This window comes from Eutrigla gurnardus (assembly GCF_963514095.1).
Source record: "Eutrigla gurnardus genome assembly, chromosome: 13".
NCBI lineage: Eukaryota > Metazoa > Chordata > Actinopteri > Perciformes > Triglidae > Eutrigla > Eutrigla gurnardus.
The window spans coordinates 17,664,681-17,683,388 of NC_139936.1; the positions used below are offsets into that span (position 1 = coordinate 17,664,681).

General features: G+C 41.1%; 1 protein-coding gene across 2 annotated transcripts in view; it reads left to right on the plus strand.

The window, feature by feature from the left end:
• fras1 (Fraser extracellular matrix complex subunit 1) overlaps positions 1–18,708 on the plus strand; it is a 198,297-nt gene that overhangs the window by 50,399 nt on the left and 129,190 nt on the right. For both annotated transcript variants that reach the window (XM_084025869.1, XM_084025870.1), the window contains exons 3-9: positions 2,280–2,387; positions 5,735–5,827; positions 8,073–8,232; positions 10,462–10,595; positions 11,548–11,631; positions 15,289–15,390; positions 16,711–16,902. In XM_084025869.1, coding sequence (XP_083881995.1) covers positions 2,280–2,387; positions 5,735–5,827; positions 8,073–8,232; positions 10,462–10,595; positions 11,548–11,631; positions 15,289–15,390; positions 16,711–16,902 — 873 coding nt within the window. The remainder of the gene's footprint in view (positions 1–2,279; positions 2,388–5,734; positions 5,828–8,072; positions 8,233–10,461; positions 10,596–11,547; positions 11,632–15,288; positions 15,391–16,710; positions 16,903–18,708) is intronic.

The following is an 18,708-nucleotide window of genomic DNA, read 5'->3' on the forward strand; positions in this document are numbered from 1 at the left end:
CCAGGGGCAAGTATCTCTGGTAATTTTTTAAATGGAAACCGAGACTGAGGGGACTTGATCTACTCGGAGTGACAAACTGATCTCACTCTTTCCTAGGAATTGCTCTTTGCAGTGAGAACACATTACCTGAGAGACAGATACCCTTCCTGTAATAGTGCACATGCACAGAGGGGGTTCAACTCTGAGTGCCTGTCACAGTGAATCTGTTTTTTTTTTGTTATCTGGATTGCTTTCCCTCATATCGGAGGATCTGTTTGTACCTTTTATCATCTGCCAAACAGAAAGGTGAAGTGAAGAACTCTAATGTGTTAAATGTTTGCAGACGATGCATGAATGTGTGGTCAGATACAGTGCAAAGTGAATATCACATGCACTGTACTGTTTTTCTGCAATCTGTCTTCATTGGTCGTCCCCACTATCATGAGTGAGACCAGCCTGGTCTCAAAAAAGTGTACGTTCCCATGTTACAAAACTGCACCGTCACTTTCGTTTCGGGGGAATGTGTTTTCCTCCAGGCTAGTTGAAAAACGTCAGAAAACTATATGATAAATATTTAAAGATAACTTTTAAGGGAATGTGAAAAACAATGTTCATTTTACCTGTTGAAGCATCAGCTAGTCTTTTTATTTGCTTGACAGAACCCATCCATGTCATTATTGTACATCTCAGATCGTGTGTGCCTGCTTTGAAGAGTTTCTGCCTCGGAGACGAAAAATTCAGTACTACTACTTCTCTAGGTTGCTCCTCCTCCTCCTCCTCCTCTTCCTCCTCCTCCCCTCTGAGCTGCAACATTAATGTTGTGAGCAGAGATTGCCCATGACACATTTGCCCTTACATAAAACTCATTACACATCTGGCCACAGCTGTGCAGAGATGCACTAACAAACAAACACACACACACATACACACAGACACACACACACACACACACATAAATAGCTCAAACCACGTTACAGGGAACGTATCAACTCACATGTCTTTCCCCCTCAGATGGCTGCTTCCCTAATTAAATGTTCATGCTGTGGCGTTTCTCCTCTCTGTCTGTGTCTTTCAACATGACCTATAGCTACTCCCACATTTAACCGCATGCTTATTTACGGCTGCTTTATCAAAAGCAGTTGTTTTAAGAATTGACTTTAGCTCTCATTCTTCCCCCCAGCAATTGAAATTGAAAAAGCATGAATCGGCTGATTGGTTGCGGGCTTTAAGTGCTGTCTGTTTTATAAAACATCTAAAAACCCATGTTGGCTTTTCTATCTTTTTATGCAATAAATGGGACTATTATATATACTGGTTTTTACCTGAAGTTTCTTGTCCATTAAGATGCCTGCTTGAGTTACTTAAGTAACCGTCTCACACGGAGCAAAGTCTCATCATCATCAAATCTCACCCGCCGCCCCAAAGTGTCCCACCACTAGCACAGCTGCCCATGGATATGCCCGTCACAAATGGGTTATTAATCATCTGGCAAAATTGGATTTATGGACTGTAAAATGAAATATCTGAGCATATTCAGGCGGGATTATTGATTTGGTTTTGGCTTTAAGCTAGCCATAAGATGTTGTCAGCTCCGCGTTATGAGCACTTGACAAATAGCCGGCATGCTAAAGGGTGCAGTCAGCCAACATGGCAGAAGTGATCTCCAGCCTTTCTGTCCTTTTTTTTGCCCAATCTCATTGTGCAGTTGGCCGTGGTGCTCAAGGCTTTTAATCATCACTGAAGCAATTTCACTCCACCTGCATCAGACACCCTTCAGTGTTTTACAGCCTCGGTTATAGAGGATGACAAGAGTTCAAAGTGCAAAATAATTTTCTTCTGCTGGAACTCGCACAAACTGGTGGATGCAAAAAAAACTACTCAGCTAACACAGACATCACATAGCCTGCAATATAAACTGCTGCAATGCAAGGAAGCAGTTCCGATTCCACTGATTAATATGAATCCATTGTTTTTGATGTGTCTGTTCTATAAATACCATCAATGGGAGAGAAAATGACTATAGGCAAGTTAGACAGCAGAGGATGTAAATCAACAATTCTCATGCTTTATAAAGGCCTCCTACAAGTGAGTGGAAAACATTATCAATCACATTAATATGCACAATGGGGTCGATATGTTTACTGCCATTTGCTCCTAGCTGTCAACATTAACATGAAATGTGTGTGTGCTAGGATATGATGAAGCAGGATGAGTTAGTGTTTTCTTCTTTTTTTCAGCGATAAATCAAGTCGGCCCTTTTGTAGTGTTTCATGTCTGTTTTTCTCATTTTGTCTCAAAAGAACAACACATCGTGGAGACCGCAGTCATGTCAGGAGTGTACCTGTTACAGCGACGTGGCCATCTGCAGGGCCACCCGATGCCCCAACCCGCAGTGTGACCTCCAGAAGGTAACGCACCTTTTCACATTTTTACACGTTTGAGTGCTTTTTCGCTCTGGATTGAAAACTAGGGGTGGGATTCACAGAGTAACTCATGATGATAATATCACAATATTTTACAAATACATGCTTCATGACTGTGTTTATACACTGCATTGTGGTTACGTGCATTTAGGACACGTAAAAGCTATGAAAGGGGTATGTACTGACATATTTTATATCTGATCCAATCATTACTAGCCAAAAACGAATTAAAACAAATAAAAAATATACATTTACTAATTATTTGTTATTATTAATAATTAATTGTTAATAATAATAATACTAATTACTAAATAATACTTTAACAAAGATAGATTAAGATAAGATTAACAGCATTTTCTATCACAAAAAGTGTGGAAATTCAGCTCAAATGAATGCGTTCACTTGACTCAACCCAACGTATGATGCTGTAGTGAAGCACATGGGAAACATAAGCTAAAGTCTAAAAAGAGTGGGATCATGGTTCATGCTACACAATGTACCATTCTCCACATTATTCACTTGACGGCAAGCAGAATTAGCAGGGCACCGGACTCAAACATTGAGCAAATTAAGTGAATAGCCTTAAACATGATTTTTTTGTGATTTTAATCTGACTCATTACATGTTTTCCCCCTTGAAGCACAGATCTGCTTTCAAGGGCTTGTTTATCACTCGTCTTTGTGAGTTGGCCTTACAACGAGAATCAAATGAAATGACAGACTATTGTACAGTGAAGTCTGCCGATTGCAACATTTAGTATGCCACAACGACAACATTTCAGACTGTAAGTTCCAGCCTTGTTTTTTTTTTTTGGCTCATTTGAATTCACAGGGACACATTTTTAAAGCTTCTTTTCAGTCTATCTATCAGGCTGTTCCTCCCTGTGCTTCTTCTTAAATGTGATTTAAACGTCAAAGCCTGCGGTGACGGCTTCAAATCCAATCCCTACCCTGTGCTAAGGCAACAATCAATGTCTAATGAATTCCACTCTGCTGGCTAGCAATCTAATGTTAATTAAAAATTAGTCATCATGCCCACCAAGCCGTGTGCTCCCCACATTTAAAAAGCTCTTAAAATGTCACTCTCTTACCTACACTGTGATAAAAAAAGGATTAAGTTTTTATCATCCATCTCTGATTACAGAGCTGTCCTTTGAAATCCAGGACCATAACCTAAAGGTCCTTTATCCTCACCGTATTGGCTTTTATGAAATCCATCTCTAAACGTTACTCGTTTTCATATTTCTGTAATGTTCTACAGGTTAAACATCTACCACAGGTGTTTGTGTCTTTGTTTATCATTTTTTAAGTGACACATGCTGAGTCCAGGGATTAATCTTAGGTTTCTCCACAAATATTTTAAATTCAGATGTTTACCGGTGATTATCTCAATTATGCGCAAAGTCTCCATCCATCCATTGTCTACCGCTTATCCTGTATTCAGGGTCGCGGGGGGGCTGGAGCCGATCCCAGCTATCATTGGGTGAAGGCAGGGTACACCTGGACAGGACGCCAGTCTATCACAGGGCCGACATGTAGAGACAAACAACCATTCACACTCACATTCACACCTATACGGGCAATTTAGAGTCACCAATGAACCTATCCCCATCCTGCATGTCTTTGGACTGTGGGAGGAAGCCGGAGAACCCGGAGAGAACCCACGCTTACACGGGGAGAACATGCACACTCAGAGGAAGGAACCCGGGCCGAACCGGGAATTGAACCCGGGACCCTCTTGCTGTGAGGCGACAGTACTACCACCTACACCACCATCAGCCCGTGTAAAGTCTATGAAATATTAAAAAAGTAGCCTAGTGAATAACTTCCATCACAACTCTCCAGAGCCCAACACTTTAGCAACAGTCACAAGTCATATCTGAAAAAAACAAGCAGCAAAACCTCATATTTGATTCTAATTTATTGATTCAGAATTTCTTTTTACCTTTCGCAAATAAATAATAATGCGAACGGAGGAAAAACTGCCTGTGCATGTTTTCTATTCATTGATGCACTCATCAATCAAGTACTTAATTATACTGCTGTTTGCTCTTTTTCTCTGTTTGAATTTCACAGTTTAATTTTTAATTGTATAACAAATAAGGGCACATGTATGGCTTGAGAACAACCTAAATAATATCATAGATGATAATTGTATTGGTTAATCAAAACTGGAAATGACACCAGCAATAATATAGTCAGAAAGTCAAATAGTGGTTTAGTGGTTTGCATTGTCACCACAGCCTGAGTCCGGAAAAAAACCAAACTAATCTTGCAAAGGTTATTAGTTTGATATGATGGATACCAATAACTTACACAGATATATCACCCCCACTAAGTTGTTGGGTACGTTTACATTATTTTATAATGAGACAGGAAAGTGGCCAGTGATGAATACAACAACAACAACAACAACAACAACAACAGTGCAAGAAGGATTGAATCGAGAATCCAGAGGGACCGAAAGATGAAGAGTTCAGGATAAGAGGAATGAGGGCTAATATACATTATATGAAGTGGTTCGTACTGTAGCTGGTTTAATTTATTAATATAAAATGGCTGGTGTGATGAATTTTCCAGAAGCTGTCAAAATTCAGCCAGTGGTCTTCTTTTTATCTTCAGATTTTGCTTGTAGGTGATCGATGGAGCTGAAAGTACAATATAAACCTTCGGTCTGAGGGACTGCTACCTGCTGCAAAGCTCGCTCTCCATCTGTTTTATTTCCTACACTTGTTATTTCTACATTTAGTTGCCATTTGTCAGTCTGTTCCCATGCAATTTATCTCCTGCTGCATATTCGCCAAACCTCTTTGTTTTTTTTCTCTTTTTCAATTGACACAATATGTTTTCTGAAGCTACTTGTTTTTTGTTCTCTCACTTTATAAAAGTTCTGCTCCTCTCCTCCTTTTTATTTCTATATCATTCATTCTCACAAATGAATGATGCCTAATCCATTCAGCGGCTCTGCATCTGACCTTCGCTACTTTCTCGTATACTTGTCTCCGCACAGTCAGCCTCAATCAGAATGTGTAGGAAGCGTGGATAAAGGACTGCGTGTTGAATATGTATTTTGATGTTTTGTAACACCTCCCCTGCAGTCTGCAGGCTGAGCACGTCTGATATGAGTTTTCATATTTTCATTATTGCCTGTCCTGTTGTACTAATTGTGTTGCATGTAGGTAATATCGATAGAACTGGATAAACCGTAGGCGACTTATTCATGCTGGTTAAACGGAGCCATATTCATTTTCTCTTTCCATCTCCGGGGATCAGTGTTTATTGTGCCCGTGCTTGGTGTATCTTTGTGTATTCACATGTCTGTCTTTTCTAAAGGGCGAGCGTTTGAGGATCCCTGCCAACAAGTGCTGTCCGGAGTGCATCTCCTCGTCCCAGGGCTCCTGCCAGTACGAAGGAGTGGTTTATGGAGTAAGTCGAAGTTATCATAAAATCATTGTAGATTGATTTCTAAGTACATCAGAACGGTCTGTGTTTTGGCCTGGTGACGATTTTTCATGGTTTCCAACCTGGAGGCAAAGTCTGTTCAGAGAACTGAAGCCAATGTGGAAGATTTGTAAACTTCAGCATTCTTCCCGAGTCTGATTGTATAGAAAATCTATGAGGAAAATGACCCTACTTCTCACCAAGATTAATGCCTTTGCATTTTGAGTTCAATCATCATGTTTTTGTGGTGTTTTTCCCTCGTTTTGGTGGGAACCGCTAAATTATAAATGTTATTATACCTATACATCACAAGGCATCCACTTGTTAAGTGTACTCACTGCTGACAGAATGGTTTTGGATTCCCACCCCCTTCCCGCCTCCCTTTCACTGAAGAAAACAATCACTGTCTTGTTCATCCTCCAATTTAGTTGCCTCCGGCTTAACGAGCTGGACTTTTTGGCAGCCATTTTGGACAGTTACACGTCCTCGAGGGGGAAAAAAAACAAAGGCGGGTTTAGAGATTCCACTGGCGTTTCTGGTGAAGTGGTACTTTACACGGGTCTGGATGACCATGGAGGAGGACTGGAGAGGTGTCACAGCCTTTTGAAGGCTTTATTGCATCTTCACAGTAACTGCTGCTGTTGGAAATTGTCCCTACTGCAGCTCCTTTTGCAGGAAAAATATCAAGCTTTTCTATTTTTGCAGACATCACCGGAGGACTTGATGATGTCTTGATTGATTTTAGTATTTGAAAGTTCAGAGATAACTGTTAATCAGGGTAGCTCCAGGGTAGGAATATGTTTCCTTTTTTATATTTCATATGGCTGTGAGCCAAAAGCGTTGTTTTCCTCAGACATCTCAAGTCAAGTTGTTTTAATGTCATTCCATCTATATATGTGTCACACACACACACACACACACACATATATATATATATATATATATATATATATATATATATATATATATATATACAGTATATGTATGACATTCCATGATGATGTCATTTTGGAACTACTTCCAGGTCGCCATGGAGACCTGGTTCCTCATAGTAACTCTCTTTGAATAGAATAGAATTGCTTTATTAATCCTAGACTGGGAAATGATTTAACTTCTTATATATATATATATATATATATATATATATATATATACAGTATATATATACTATTAGTCGTCTGGTTGTTACCTGAAGTTTCTTGTCCATTAAGATGCCTGCTTGAGTTACTTAAGTTACCGTCTCACACGGAGCAAAGTCTCATTATTAAAAAGTCGCCCGCTGCCCCAAAGGTTTCCCACCACGAGCACAGCTGCCCATGGATATGACCGTCACAAACCCATTAAATTAATAATTAAATTTATGGACTGTAAAATGAAATATCTGAGCATATGCAGGTGGGATTATTGATTTGGTTTTGCCTATCCTGTACAACAAGAGCTATTCTACCTAACACAAAGACATTGACACAACAAGCAGCAGACAACGATGTGCAAGAAGTGAGAGCGTTCTGCTAAATTCTTTGAAAACGCATACTCATGATTGATTTCACGCTGGCTAAAGAGGCTTTTATTACACAGCCTGACACCCCAGAAAATGAGTAAAGTCAGATCCTCACCTCTATCAGTTTGACTTCAGGCAAACATCGACGTGCTGATATCTCATTAAGAGTGAAAGAACAAAACCGACCTCTACTCTAAATAGTCCTCTAATTAATACCACAGAGATGGTTGTGCAAGTGTCGATTCAATCAATCCATACGTCAATCACAGAATAGAAACATCCTTCGTGTTTTTATACCCAAAACATGGCCCGAGGCTTTGTTTCTCAACACTAGTATACACGTGTGTGAATAAACCTCAAGCTGAACCACCAGTGGGGAACGAGTCTTTAAGTGGGCACACTGCGCTGCTGAGGCCACGTATCACACAGAACCAAATGACACATCTGCATGTCAGTTTTCAAATATAAAGGTAATGTCCTTTCACTGTCTGCCTCCTTATCCCCATTCACATATACCCTCTTGTTTGTTTTTTTTATTCCTTATCTCTTCCAATGGTGTTTGAGACCCCGCCTCCCCTCCTCTGTTCTCTCATCTGTCACTCAGGCTTAGGCTTACAAAGTCATCTTGTCCACAGAGAGCAAAACAGCTTTTCTCATCCCACTGTCTCTTCGCTTCTTCCTCTGCTTGTGTTTCTGTGTGTAACTGTCTGCTTCTCTGGTTTCTCACAGCATGACAGCCAGTGGAGTCCCTCGCCCTGTTCCATTTGTGTTTGCTCCAGAGGGAGTGTATCCTGCAGCGCTCAGCCCTGCCCCCCTCTCAGCTGTCCGGGGGACCAGAGCCCGTTCATCCCGGCTGGGGAGTGTTGCCCCAAGTGTGGCCGCAACGGAGGTGAGGCCCATTTGCACGTACAGATTTCAGATAAGATTTCCTTTTTGATTCAATTTTCTGTGTGTCCCAACAATTTGGACCAGTTAAGAATGAGTTGTGGATTTGCTAATGTACGTTTTACTTTGCCCAGTGGATTATCAGCGGAATCTTAACATTTGCAGTTTTCAGACAGACTGCCTCTGAGCTCAGCAATGGTCCTGAAAGATACACACATTTTCTCTCAGGTTATTTCTGTAATCTCTATTGAACATATATAAAAGCTTTTATAATTAATATATTTGCACTCAGCAGCTCAGGTTGCCACAGTGTTGAAGGGTGACATCCATGGTGGGACGAGGTCAATCCAGCCTTGCAAAGTGAAGCATTGTGGTTCCTTCAGAAAATGATTACTCTTTTTCTTGTTTTTCTCGGAAATGGGACTTTTATCTCAGAGAATATCCTTTTTGTGGACAAATATAATGTCATCGTTTGATGCAGAATTGCCATCTTATGGTAGTACCGAAATGGTTGAATACCCTTCTCTGGATAAAAGCATTTGCTAAATAAATGTTGTGGAATGTAAATGTTCCCTATTATTATAGTTTCAAGTCTCTGCCCAGAAGTGAGTAAACCAGATGGACTCTTAATTGATCAATCATTTTATTGAGAATGCTCGATACTGGGACGTTTTCTCCACTCATAGAAAGTGGCACATAATAGCCTAGTTTTTTGTTACGAAGCCATGTTTCACTATCGTATGAATATGATACACATTTTTCATGGGAGAGATGGGAGCATCGCTTCACTTATATTCCAATTCCTTTCTTAAGGCAAGCTCTGTTGTAGGTAGAATTCCCACATGTTACTTGGTAACTGATGGCTAAAAAAAGCCATGCAAGTGAAATAAAAGTGTTTTATTCTCTCCTTTTTATAGAAGGATTTTTCACATGGCATGGGACTTAATAATTGTTTTTGTTTGTGTTCTGATATATTATTTTCTAAAATAGAATACATAGTTCATCACTTTTCTTCCTACAATAGTTCCATTATACAACCATGTTCAGAATATAACCTCTGTGATTAAATTATTATATTATTAAGAATTTGAGGTAGGTGCATCCAACCACACAAAACTGCAATAAAAATGTAAATGCAAATGTTGCAAATACTTGAACCACAACATGGCCATTCAGTGACTCACCCCCCCTCAAAGAAGTCTGGATGAACTGAAGTAAATGGAGACCACATTGAATGACTCATGGAGTGAAATCCGAATAATTTAACTGTTGTAAACAGTAAAGTTTGAGTGAAGATGCATGTGTTTGGAAAGTAGTGAGCATATGAGAGGGTACATGAAAAACTTTATGCTACATGGGTTTTCTTCAAGAATGTATGATGTATAATGGTCATTTAGTGGGTGAAGTATTCCTTCCATAAAGGAGAAACATGCTTTTAGTATTTTAAGTAGTAAAATAGCTAGTAGTAGCTTTAAGGATCAATGCTTTCAGGGTTACAGTGATGAGTAATATGGTGCATTATTTCTTTGTGTACGGGTGTAATATTGCTAGAAATCATAGCTGGGAACTTCTCATCACACTAAATGTTAAACATATTTTAGCAGAAGATCCTGTGTTCAATTCAAAATGTTTTTTTCTTGAGACAAACCCAGTGAGGCATGTTGTTCTGTACCTTGAAACTCTAATGATCCTTTATTGTTTTTATTAACTTCTCTGCGCTACTATCATAAATAAGACTATTTAGTAGAATTACACTGGTTAGAGGCCAATCAGATGCTCGGATAGGCTTTCACAACCAAGCGTCACATGAATTCCTTACACAAGTCAACTGGCATTATTTAGCAAATTCATGACGCAAATTTTGCACTGGGTCATTCATGTCCATTGGCACCTTTGCACTGATTTTGTATGCAGTCGCGCCATTCGATACATTTGCTTGTTTGGTGTGAACACAGCATTCGTCTTCTATCAAACAGATAGTTGTTGTGTCAAACCCAGAGGTCTTGGAGTGCACAGATCAGTTGGAGGCGAGCGGTTTCTGACTCTAACGATGTCTTGGAGCTGCTATGATGCATCCCAACGGTTAGAAGCTAATTAGCGACTTCCCTCCCCCTCACTGTCAATCAGTGAGTTTGAGGGCGAACAACGCTCCAACAGTCAGCTCATTACCTCAGTCATTTTCACTGTTTACTCATTCTGTGTTTATCTATCTGTGTGTGTGTGTGTGTGTCAGGGTCTTGCTCCTGGCAGGCGACTGTGTACAGAGATGGTGAGGAGTGGGAGCCCAGCCTCTGTTCCAGATGTGTGTGCAGCAACGGGGGAGTAGGGTGTTCAGTTGCAGAGTGTCAGCAAGTGGCCTGCAAACCGGTGAGTTTGTGGAATTATGACACACGGGCACTTACAATGTCTTTGTGTTTTCCCTGTTCCCTCTTCAGAGTACAGTTCCACTATACAAAATCATGACAAACAGTAGTTAAAGTCCCAGTCGGCAAATTTTTTTTGATCATATTCACTGAAGCCGACACTATGCTCCGATAGAACAACATAAATCATCCGGTTTTAGAAAAAAAAGCCCGCCTCTACGTGCCTCTACGTGCACGTAGAGCCTGTTTGTTTTGCAAAAAATCAACAGACCCCGGATCATCCTGTCCAATCAGCACGAAGGGCTGTGTTCGTGCACACAGAGCCCCTCCCCCCTCGGGTCGTACCACTATCACAGGGGGGAGGCGGAGGGAAGTAGCAACAAGCTTCCAATTCCTCGGTTAAAAACCGAAACGAGGAGGTCCAAAACAACCAAGGAAAAGAAAACGCCGGTGGAAAAGAAGGAAAAAAAGAAAGATTGCGACGGTGCCCGTGATCAAACCAGAGTCAACATCGGACCCGCGTTTCAAAGGTGGCGTGATCTAAGGGATTTCAAAGGGCACGAAGTCGAGGGGAAGGAGCTCGGTGGTCGTGGGGGAGGAGCCCAAGAGTTGTAAACATTGAAAATCTGACCTCGATCCGCCAGACCTCGATCCGCCGGACTTGCCGACTGGGACTTTAATAAACAAAGAATAAACTATTCTCCGGGCAGATATCATCGCTGACATCATGGTTGTCTCCACTGAAGTGTATATTGTCATATGCTCCATTCAGTGCTCCAGTAATAAAGATGTTTGCTAGAATGGCAGGCTATCTAACGGTTGAGTCACTTATATTATACTTATATTTACAGTGCTTTATTGAAGCCCATTTGTCTGTCTGTCTGTCTGCCTGCCACACACACACACACACACACACACACCTGGTCTGATCTGGTCTTTTTTCCCTCTTCCTTCAGCATGAGAACTTGGTCATCCAGCGAGGACACTGCTGTCCTCAGTGTGTGTCCAACCCCTGTCTGTCTGCTGGTCAACAGTACCAGGTAGGTACCCTCACCTCACACACACACACACACACACACACACACACACACACACACACACACACACACACACACACTGATTGATTACGTCAATACTGCCAGAGAGAGATCAGTATTATCAGTTTACAGGAAACCTCCTGACCTGATGTTATTGTTCTTTTTTTTGACACTAACATCTATAGTTTTATTAGAAACCTTCCTTTGCGTCACTTTAAAAGTACTGGAAATACCTGGCAAGCCCCATTTACTGAGTAGTGAGGGAATACTAAAATATAAATATTAGGGCCGGGACTCGATTAAAAAAATGAATCTAATTAATTAGAGGCTTTGTAATGAATTAATCGAAATTAATCGCATTTTAATCGCATATAAATATTTGACCTGAGAACAGTGAGAAGTAATTTTTTCACATGGATTTTTAGTATACCATTGAATAATGACTGAATACATAAGCTTAAGCAACTAAATATTGTTTGTTTTTGTTCAACCAAGTCCAACAGACCAGTGCAATTTTTGCCATTAAGTGTAGCCAGTGGCGGTCCTAGGTTTCATGACGCCCTGGGCGAACCTCACCTCCAGCACATTGTCTTAATGTCTGGTGTGAACTATACTATCGCTTAACAAGGGCGCCGAAAGGAAGCGGGCTCCGCTACGCGCCTATTTGCGGCGCTTTCGCGGCCGGTGTGACCAGGCATTATCGGTCCGCCTGAAACTCATCCAGTGAGAAACGTTCCACGCTGCAAAAATAAGTGTGATTAAAATGGACTGGCGGGGAATTACGGGTTCAAAACACAATTAATTGCAATTAATTTATTTTAATCGAGTAATTTCTTATCGACAATTAATCGATAATTGATTAATTGTTTGCATCCCTAAGATGTTAATTGAAAGTCAACTACCCAAATGTCTATGGAACTACGCTGTCCAAACTGCAGCCGTGGTACAAACAGATGCTTTAATAAGCGAACAGGGAAGACCCCTTACCAAATGCTGACAGACAAAAAGCCAAATCTATCCAAAATGCAGAAGTATGGATTCTGTATGTTACGCATACAAACAGGACAAGGGAAAGCTCGATTCCAGGTGTGAGCAGGGACTGGTGTGTAAACTGGAACAATCTTTGTATCAAACAATCTGGCCGTAATTGGAATAGGATTTTGCATGACTGTCTAACTGAAATGACTTCACACAAAACCCAGCAGGTCACTGTGTCTACTCCAGAGAGATAAAACATGGAAAGGTGGTTATGATCATCTGGGTTGATGACTTGATAATTGCAGCCAGCAATGAACAACTAATGAAGGATGTAAAAGAGATGCTTTGAGCAAAATTTAAGATGAAAGATTTGGGCACACTGAAGCATTTTCTCGGTATTGATTTCACTCAGTCTGATGGATGTGTAAAGATGTCACAAGGAGCATATGTCAACAGGATTTTGGAGAGGTTTAATATGCAGAACTGTAAACCCAGGGAAACTGTGCTACACAGAAGATGCTGTTAAGATATCTGATGTTAAGTTGTACAGAGAGGTGGTAGGCAGCCTTATATATTTAACAACATGTACACGCCCAGACTTAAGCTTTGTGGTAAGCAATATTTCTGTGAACCAACAGAGGAGCAATGGTTAACTGTGAAGCATGTATTAAGGTACCTCAGAGGCACTACAAACAAGGAGTTGTGTTTCAGGAGAAACGACAGTGAGGAGTTAGGCTTAGTGACCTATAGTGACGCTGACTGGGCAGGTGATACTACTGACAGGCGTAGCACCACAGGCTGCTGTGTGAGCCCAAAGCCCAAGTTATGCTTCCGTGTTGACACAACAAGCAAGGGGGCTTACAGACCCATTACGTCCTTGAATGCTTCATACACGTTAGTGATGTCCAAAGAGCTCTTTGATAAATTGCTATAATACATGTTATATAAGTGAAAGATGTCTTCTTTCTGGGGAAATCATTCATTAATTTGCATCTTCCGTGGTTCAGTCAGTAGGTAATCGAGCAGTTTAAACTTGAGAGGAAGGAAGTTAGGATTTCATCTGACAGCTACAGGAAGTCAAAACAGATTATATATTTAAGGCATTAAACATAGCAGGCTTGGCGCTGCTGTGGGACGACTCCACTTAATCTCAGTGCCCTGGCTAGAGTGCACCGAGGAATACTTTTAGATGAAGACACTCTGCATGGCTATTTAAATACCATCACCAGTTAACAGTGATCTGGCGTGTAAAACTTTGTTGAAACATGAAGAGTTGTTGAGACCTCTAGACTACTGAAGTATAGCCATTTAAATATTTCAGCAGTTTATACGTTTAAAAAAAAACCCATTGTTTTCAGCCAAATTAAGGCCGTTTTAACCGAAACATTAAGGGCCACTGTGTGTGATGTGGCGTGCCAAGCTTGTGGGAAGAACTATGCTTTTCGTCAGAATTGGTTGCTGGCTCAAACACACATGCCTGAATGACTCCTTGTTGCCACTTGCCATTGACAAGCATACAGTAGCTATCAAACAGAAAACATTAGAGTGGCGTTAAAGGTGAGCTGATGTGTGGAGTATTGAATGTGGGCTAATATGCATAATTAATAGGCAAATATGTCAAATTAGTTCTCAGCCAGGGAATGGATTGGAAAAATGTCTAAATATGTAATTTGATGAACAGATATGAGTTTTTAGCAGTTAAATCAATTCCAATTCAAGGAGAGGAACTTCAACTGTCTTTCCACAGAGCTTATTAACTCACGGACTAATTGATCGGCACTTCAGCCATAAAATGTATAATGATATGAATATGAATACATCCATGCAGTTTGTCCGTTCACTGCTGCCCCTTTTTTATAGTTTTATGGTTTGGTTCTCTTCTGAAAAGTTTTGAACTCACAGAGAATGAGGTTGACTTGATCGCCGGCATTTGCTCCTGACAGCAAAGTGTGTGTTTGTATGCCGTTCACAGTGCCGAGCTGGCCTGTAGCTTCTCTGTATCCCCGCGCAGGAGAGAAGTTTCCCACAAACGGCCTGTTATTCACTGAGAGTTTGTGTGCTGCCTGTCCTCACTACCGAGGTGTCAAATAAAGCAGCTTGGTCGGCACTCCCTGCATGGCGTCTGCCACCGACGCTCATTTAGTGTGTGAGCTGCATTCTGGGTAAAGTAACAGACGTAGTACAAAGAGAGAGATGGTTCTCACAGGGAGGGAGGGGAGGTGGACGGGTCAAATATACAGAGGACTTTAGTCCAGCAGGCTGTTAGGGTCCCGTGTCAAACATTTTGTCACGTCAGTTAGTAACGTGAACCCAAACTAAACTTCCTGTGAAGCCAGAGGTTTATTTTGGCAAGACACTATACATGTAACGAGCCGACACAGTCTCACGGCATTTTGTGAAACAGTCACACAATTTAAATCTACTGATTCATTTACAAATGTTCCTTTCTTTCAAGTCACTCTTTCAGAATAATGTCTTTCAGTTACACGTGACACAGCTTTTTAGTTTGAAACTTTGGAACTTCGATCAAGCTGCATTATTTGACATATTGAAGTGAGAACGTGTGTGTGTGTGTGTGTGTGTGTGTGTGCGTGTGTGTGTGTGTGTGTGTGTGTGTGTGTGTGTGTGTTTGTTATGGTGTTAGACGTCTAAGTGTGATCATATCCTTGCGTATCTTTGCAGCATGGCGAGCAGTGGCAGAAGAACGCCTGCACCACTTGTGTGTGTGACCGGGGTCAGTCGAAATGCCACACACACACCTGTCGGCCCGTCACCTGTGACAAGGTGGGTTGTCTTACACGCACACACACACCTTAAACTCATTGACATTTGGTTTTGTATCAAATTCAGCTGTCAGTGTCCAAATTTGGTGCTCTGCTGAATATTTGTGGCAGCAGTGATGAGTCAAATTAAACTTCAAACAGACATTTCCCATGAATATTTATAGTTTCTATATATCTATATAGAGATTTTGTTTACCACAAGAGCAATTTTTTTTTAGGAAATGGCATGAAAACAGAGAAAAAAGCAGAATACAACAATAGAAGTCGCTAAAGTGATAAAACCCGAAATACAATAAAGAGTTACTGTGGTTAAAGAAGGTTATGGTCTATTTGAAAGAGTGCGTTTATTGTACTTTAAATAAAGACAGTGTTTACCCAACCTGTGTACAGGAAGAGGACATCAAGTTTTGTTTTGTCAAAAGCATCCTTTTGTTCTAAATAATCAAAAGTCAGACGTTTTAAAAGCTGGAAAGAGTGAACGCCTGCTTGGGAGAACCACTTATCTCCCTTCCTGCTGTTCCGGCCCTTTTGAAGCACTTTGCTCTTTCTCACACAAGTTATATTTATTATTAAAAAAAACTTTACCTCAAACTTAAAGCTATTCTCAGTTCTCAGTCCATTCCCTCCACTCATGATAAGAGTTAAAACTGAATCACGCTCTGCGAAGGGTCCCAGTGCCCTCAAAGCCTCAAACCCACCATTCTGAAATAAGCAGATACAAGGAGAGAAAAAAGAGCTGAGCTCATTACTAACCACTCTGTTAATGAATGGATAGACTTTGAACACGCTGCCTCAACTCAGAGAGCAACACGTACTGTCTTCATGGAATACAGAGGATTTAAAATCGTCAGTCTCATCTGCAGAGTCAGTAAATCTACACCTCTCAGCACTTTCAAGTAAAGTCGTAAAGGTGTCTCATCAGTCTTAACCGCTTGGTGTGTTTTCCCACAATCATGCATCACACACTCGCTGCTTAGACAACACAAACACAAACCAGCTCTTTTATAAGCTCCTTGGATTTTCTTTGTCCCACAGCTCAGTTTTTATTCCTTCATTCTTGACATCTGCACTGTACCTGAACCTAATCTTCCACCATGGACTACTACTGTTAATACTTCTACTGCTACTACCAACACAAGGAGCCCGCTCAAGATTTCTGTTACGCTGTTACGCTTGCTCCTGGGTGATGTTGGGAATTAATTGACTTTGAAAATCATGAGTGTGTTCTCGTCCTGCTCGATGTGTGAAATGTCCTGATATAACTTGTTGTGATGTGACACTCTGAATGAAATGAAATTGAATTGAAACTGCTTCCTCACAGGGTCAGACCAAAGTGAGGCGTGCCGGTCAGTGCTGTGATGAATGCGCCGCTGCCAAGGGAAGCTGCCCGTACCCGGATGGCGTGCGTTACCATGGAGACACGTGGAACGGCACAGGCTGCGAGTTTTGTACCTGCAGCCAAGGTCAGGTCCTCTGCCAGAGGGCTGAATGCGGTCGTGTTGAATGCCCGCAGGTGAGCCAGAGAGAAAGAAAGTCTTCATTGTCAACCAAGGAGCAAATCTGGCCTCGTCTTCAGAAAGCTGCACTCATCGGGTTTTATGTCAACAACTTTACCTTGTAGGTATAACTGCCCTCAAAGAGTGGAAAAGACCGTTTGATTAGTTTTTATTTAGCCGAACCAGAGAGCTCAAAAGGTGACACTCAACTAAGCTTTTGGCACGATGTCATTCAGCAACACGTTATTATCCAGTCAAACACATGCAAGCACATATTCCTGGTAACCTTAGAACATGAATGGCATCGGTCTGCTGTTAACTCTGCAATTACTAAGGAGGAGATCAAGATGATTTGTGTTGTAACAACTTGCCAGAGTTGTATAGTGTTGTGTTGTTGCGTATAAATTTGCTGCAGTTGTAATCTATAAACAGATATATGCATATGGCTGCAGAATCTGTAGGCAACGGGGCAAGATTTAGGTATGAAAAGCATTTCTTGTTTCCGTTTGTAGTCAATTGTGACCTTTGGTCTGTAACAAATACATTTCCCTGGAAACGTAGTTGAGAATGTAGCGTTTTTGTATGGGATCATCATTTTGTAGGAGACGAGAGTTGTAATGCCAGTCCAAGTAAAGTAAAAGACACAATAAACCAGAAGTAGAAGTAGTAATTAACCTTCAGTGTGATTCTGACTGGAGGCGATCAGCAGACTAAACATCTGAGGGCCCAACTGAGTTTATATTCCTTTAGCATATCAAAAATGTATTTTAGCCTGAAGCCACAAAGTAATTTATAAACTAGCTGCAGCACTTTAAAATCAGTCCTTTTAGCAAATTTGTAAGAAGTGAAAAATGCACTAAAATATGCAAAAATGTAGACCGGCTCAAGACCTTGGTGTAGTCATGCAGGTTGGGGGCTGAGATTTAACTTCCTGAGTCTCCTTTCAACTTACCGCACTGAATACAAATAGCAGTTACTATAGCTACATCAGAGACCAAACTATGAGTTTTGTTGCGTTTTCTGCTTTCTCTTTCTTTGTTAAACTGTTTAAACCTGCAAACAAATCTGTTACTCTGGAAACCTTAATTGAGAGTTTAGTTGTATGGGAAAGTGATTTTGGAAGAGAGAGGGCTGGTTTAAGCAGGCTTTTGTTGCTGTTACCCATGTGGGAGTACAGAGATCATGTGTGTAGCCTACAAGACTTCATACTTGCACCGTCTGTGGATCTTTCCCTGCAGACTCTACCTGCTCTAACCTTTTCCACTCAAGGTCTCTTACCCCCCAAAATGCAACACGTCAGCACCCAGAAATCCCATTTCCCAGCCTTCAAATGGGCCACTAAACTGTTAATGGAAGATGTCACATGCACTTTGTTCACAGTCTCCCACAGTCTGTTTAATTTGCTGCAGTGAAATGCACTAGTTCACAAGGTACTGGTGTAACTATCTTCCTTGGTCTTTAGGAGGTTGGGTGGAAAGGGACAAAGGCTGAACATTTCAGGTTGCCTGCTGCTTCCATCACAGATAATTCACTCTGTTAAGGTGAAGTCAATTGAAAGGCAAGTTGAGAGCGTAATGATCTGTGGGGAAGCTGATGGGTAGCAGATAAACATAATGGGGGTTAAGTAAACTTGTACTACATTTGCAGCACTAGAAACGTGGCCCAAACTTGGCACTTGGTTTTTAAGATTATTACCCAGTGTTCCCATAGTTACCTTCAAACTCTAAAATGACCCGCTATGGGTTTCGGCACGGCATCAACACATCTTCCAATTTTTTCTTACATCAAGCAGATTTAATAATATGACATTAATGTCCCCTGCC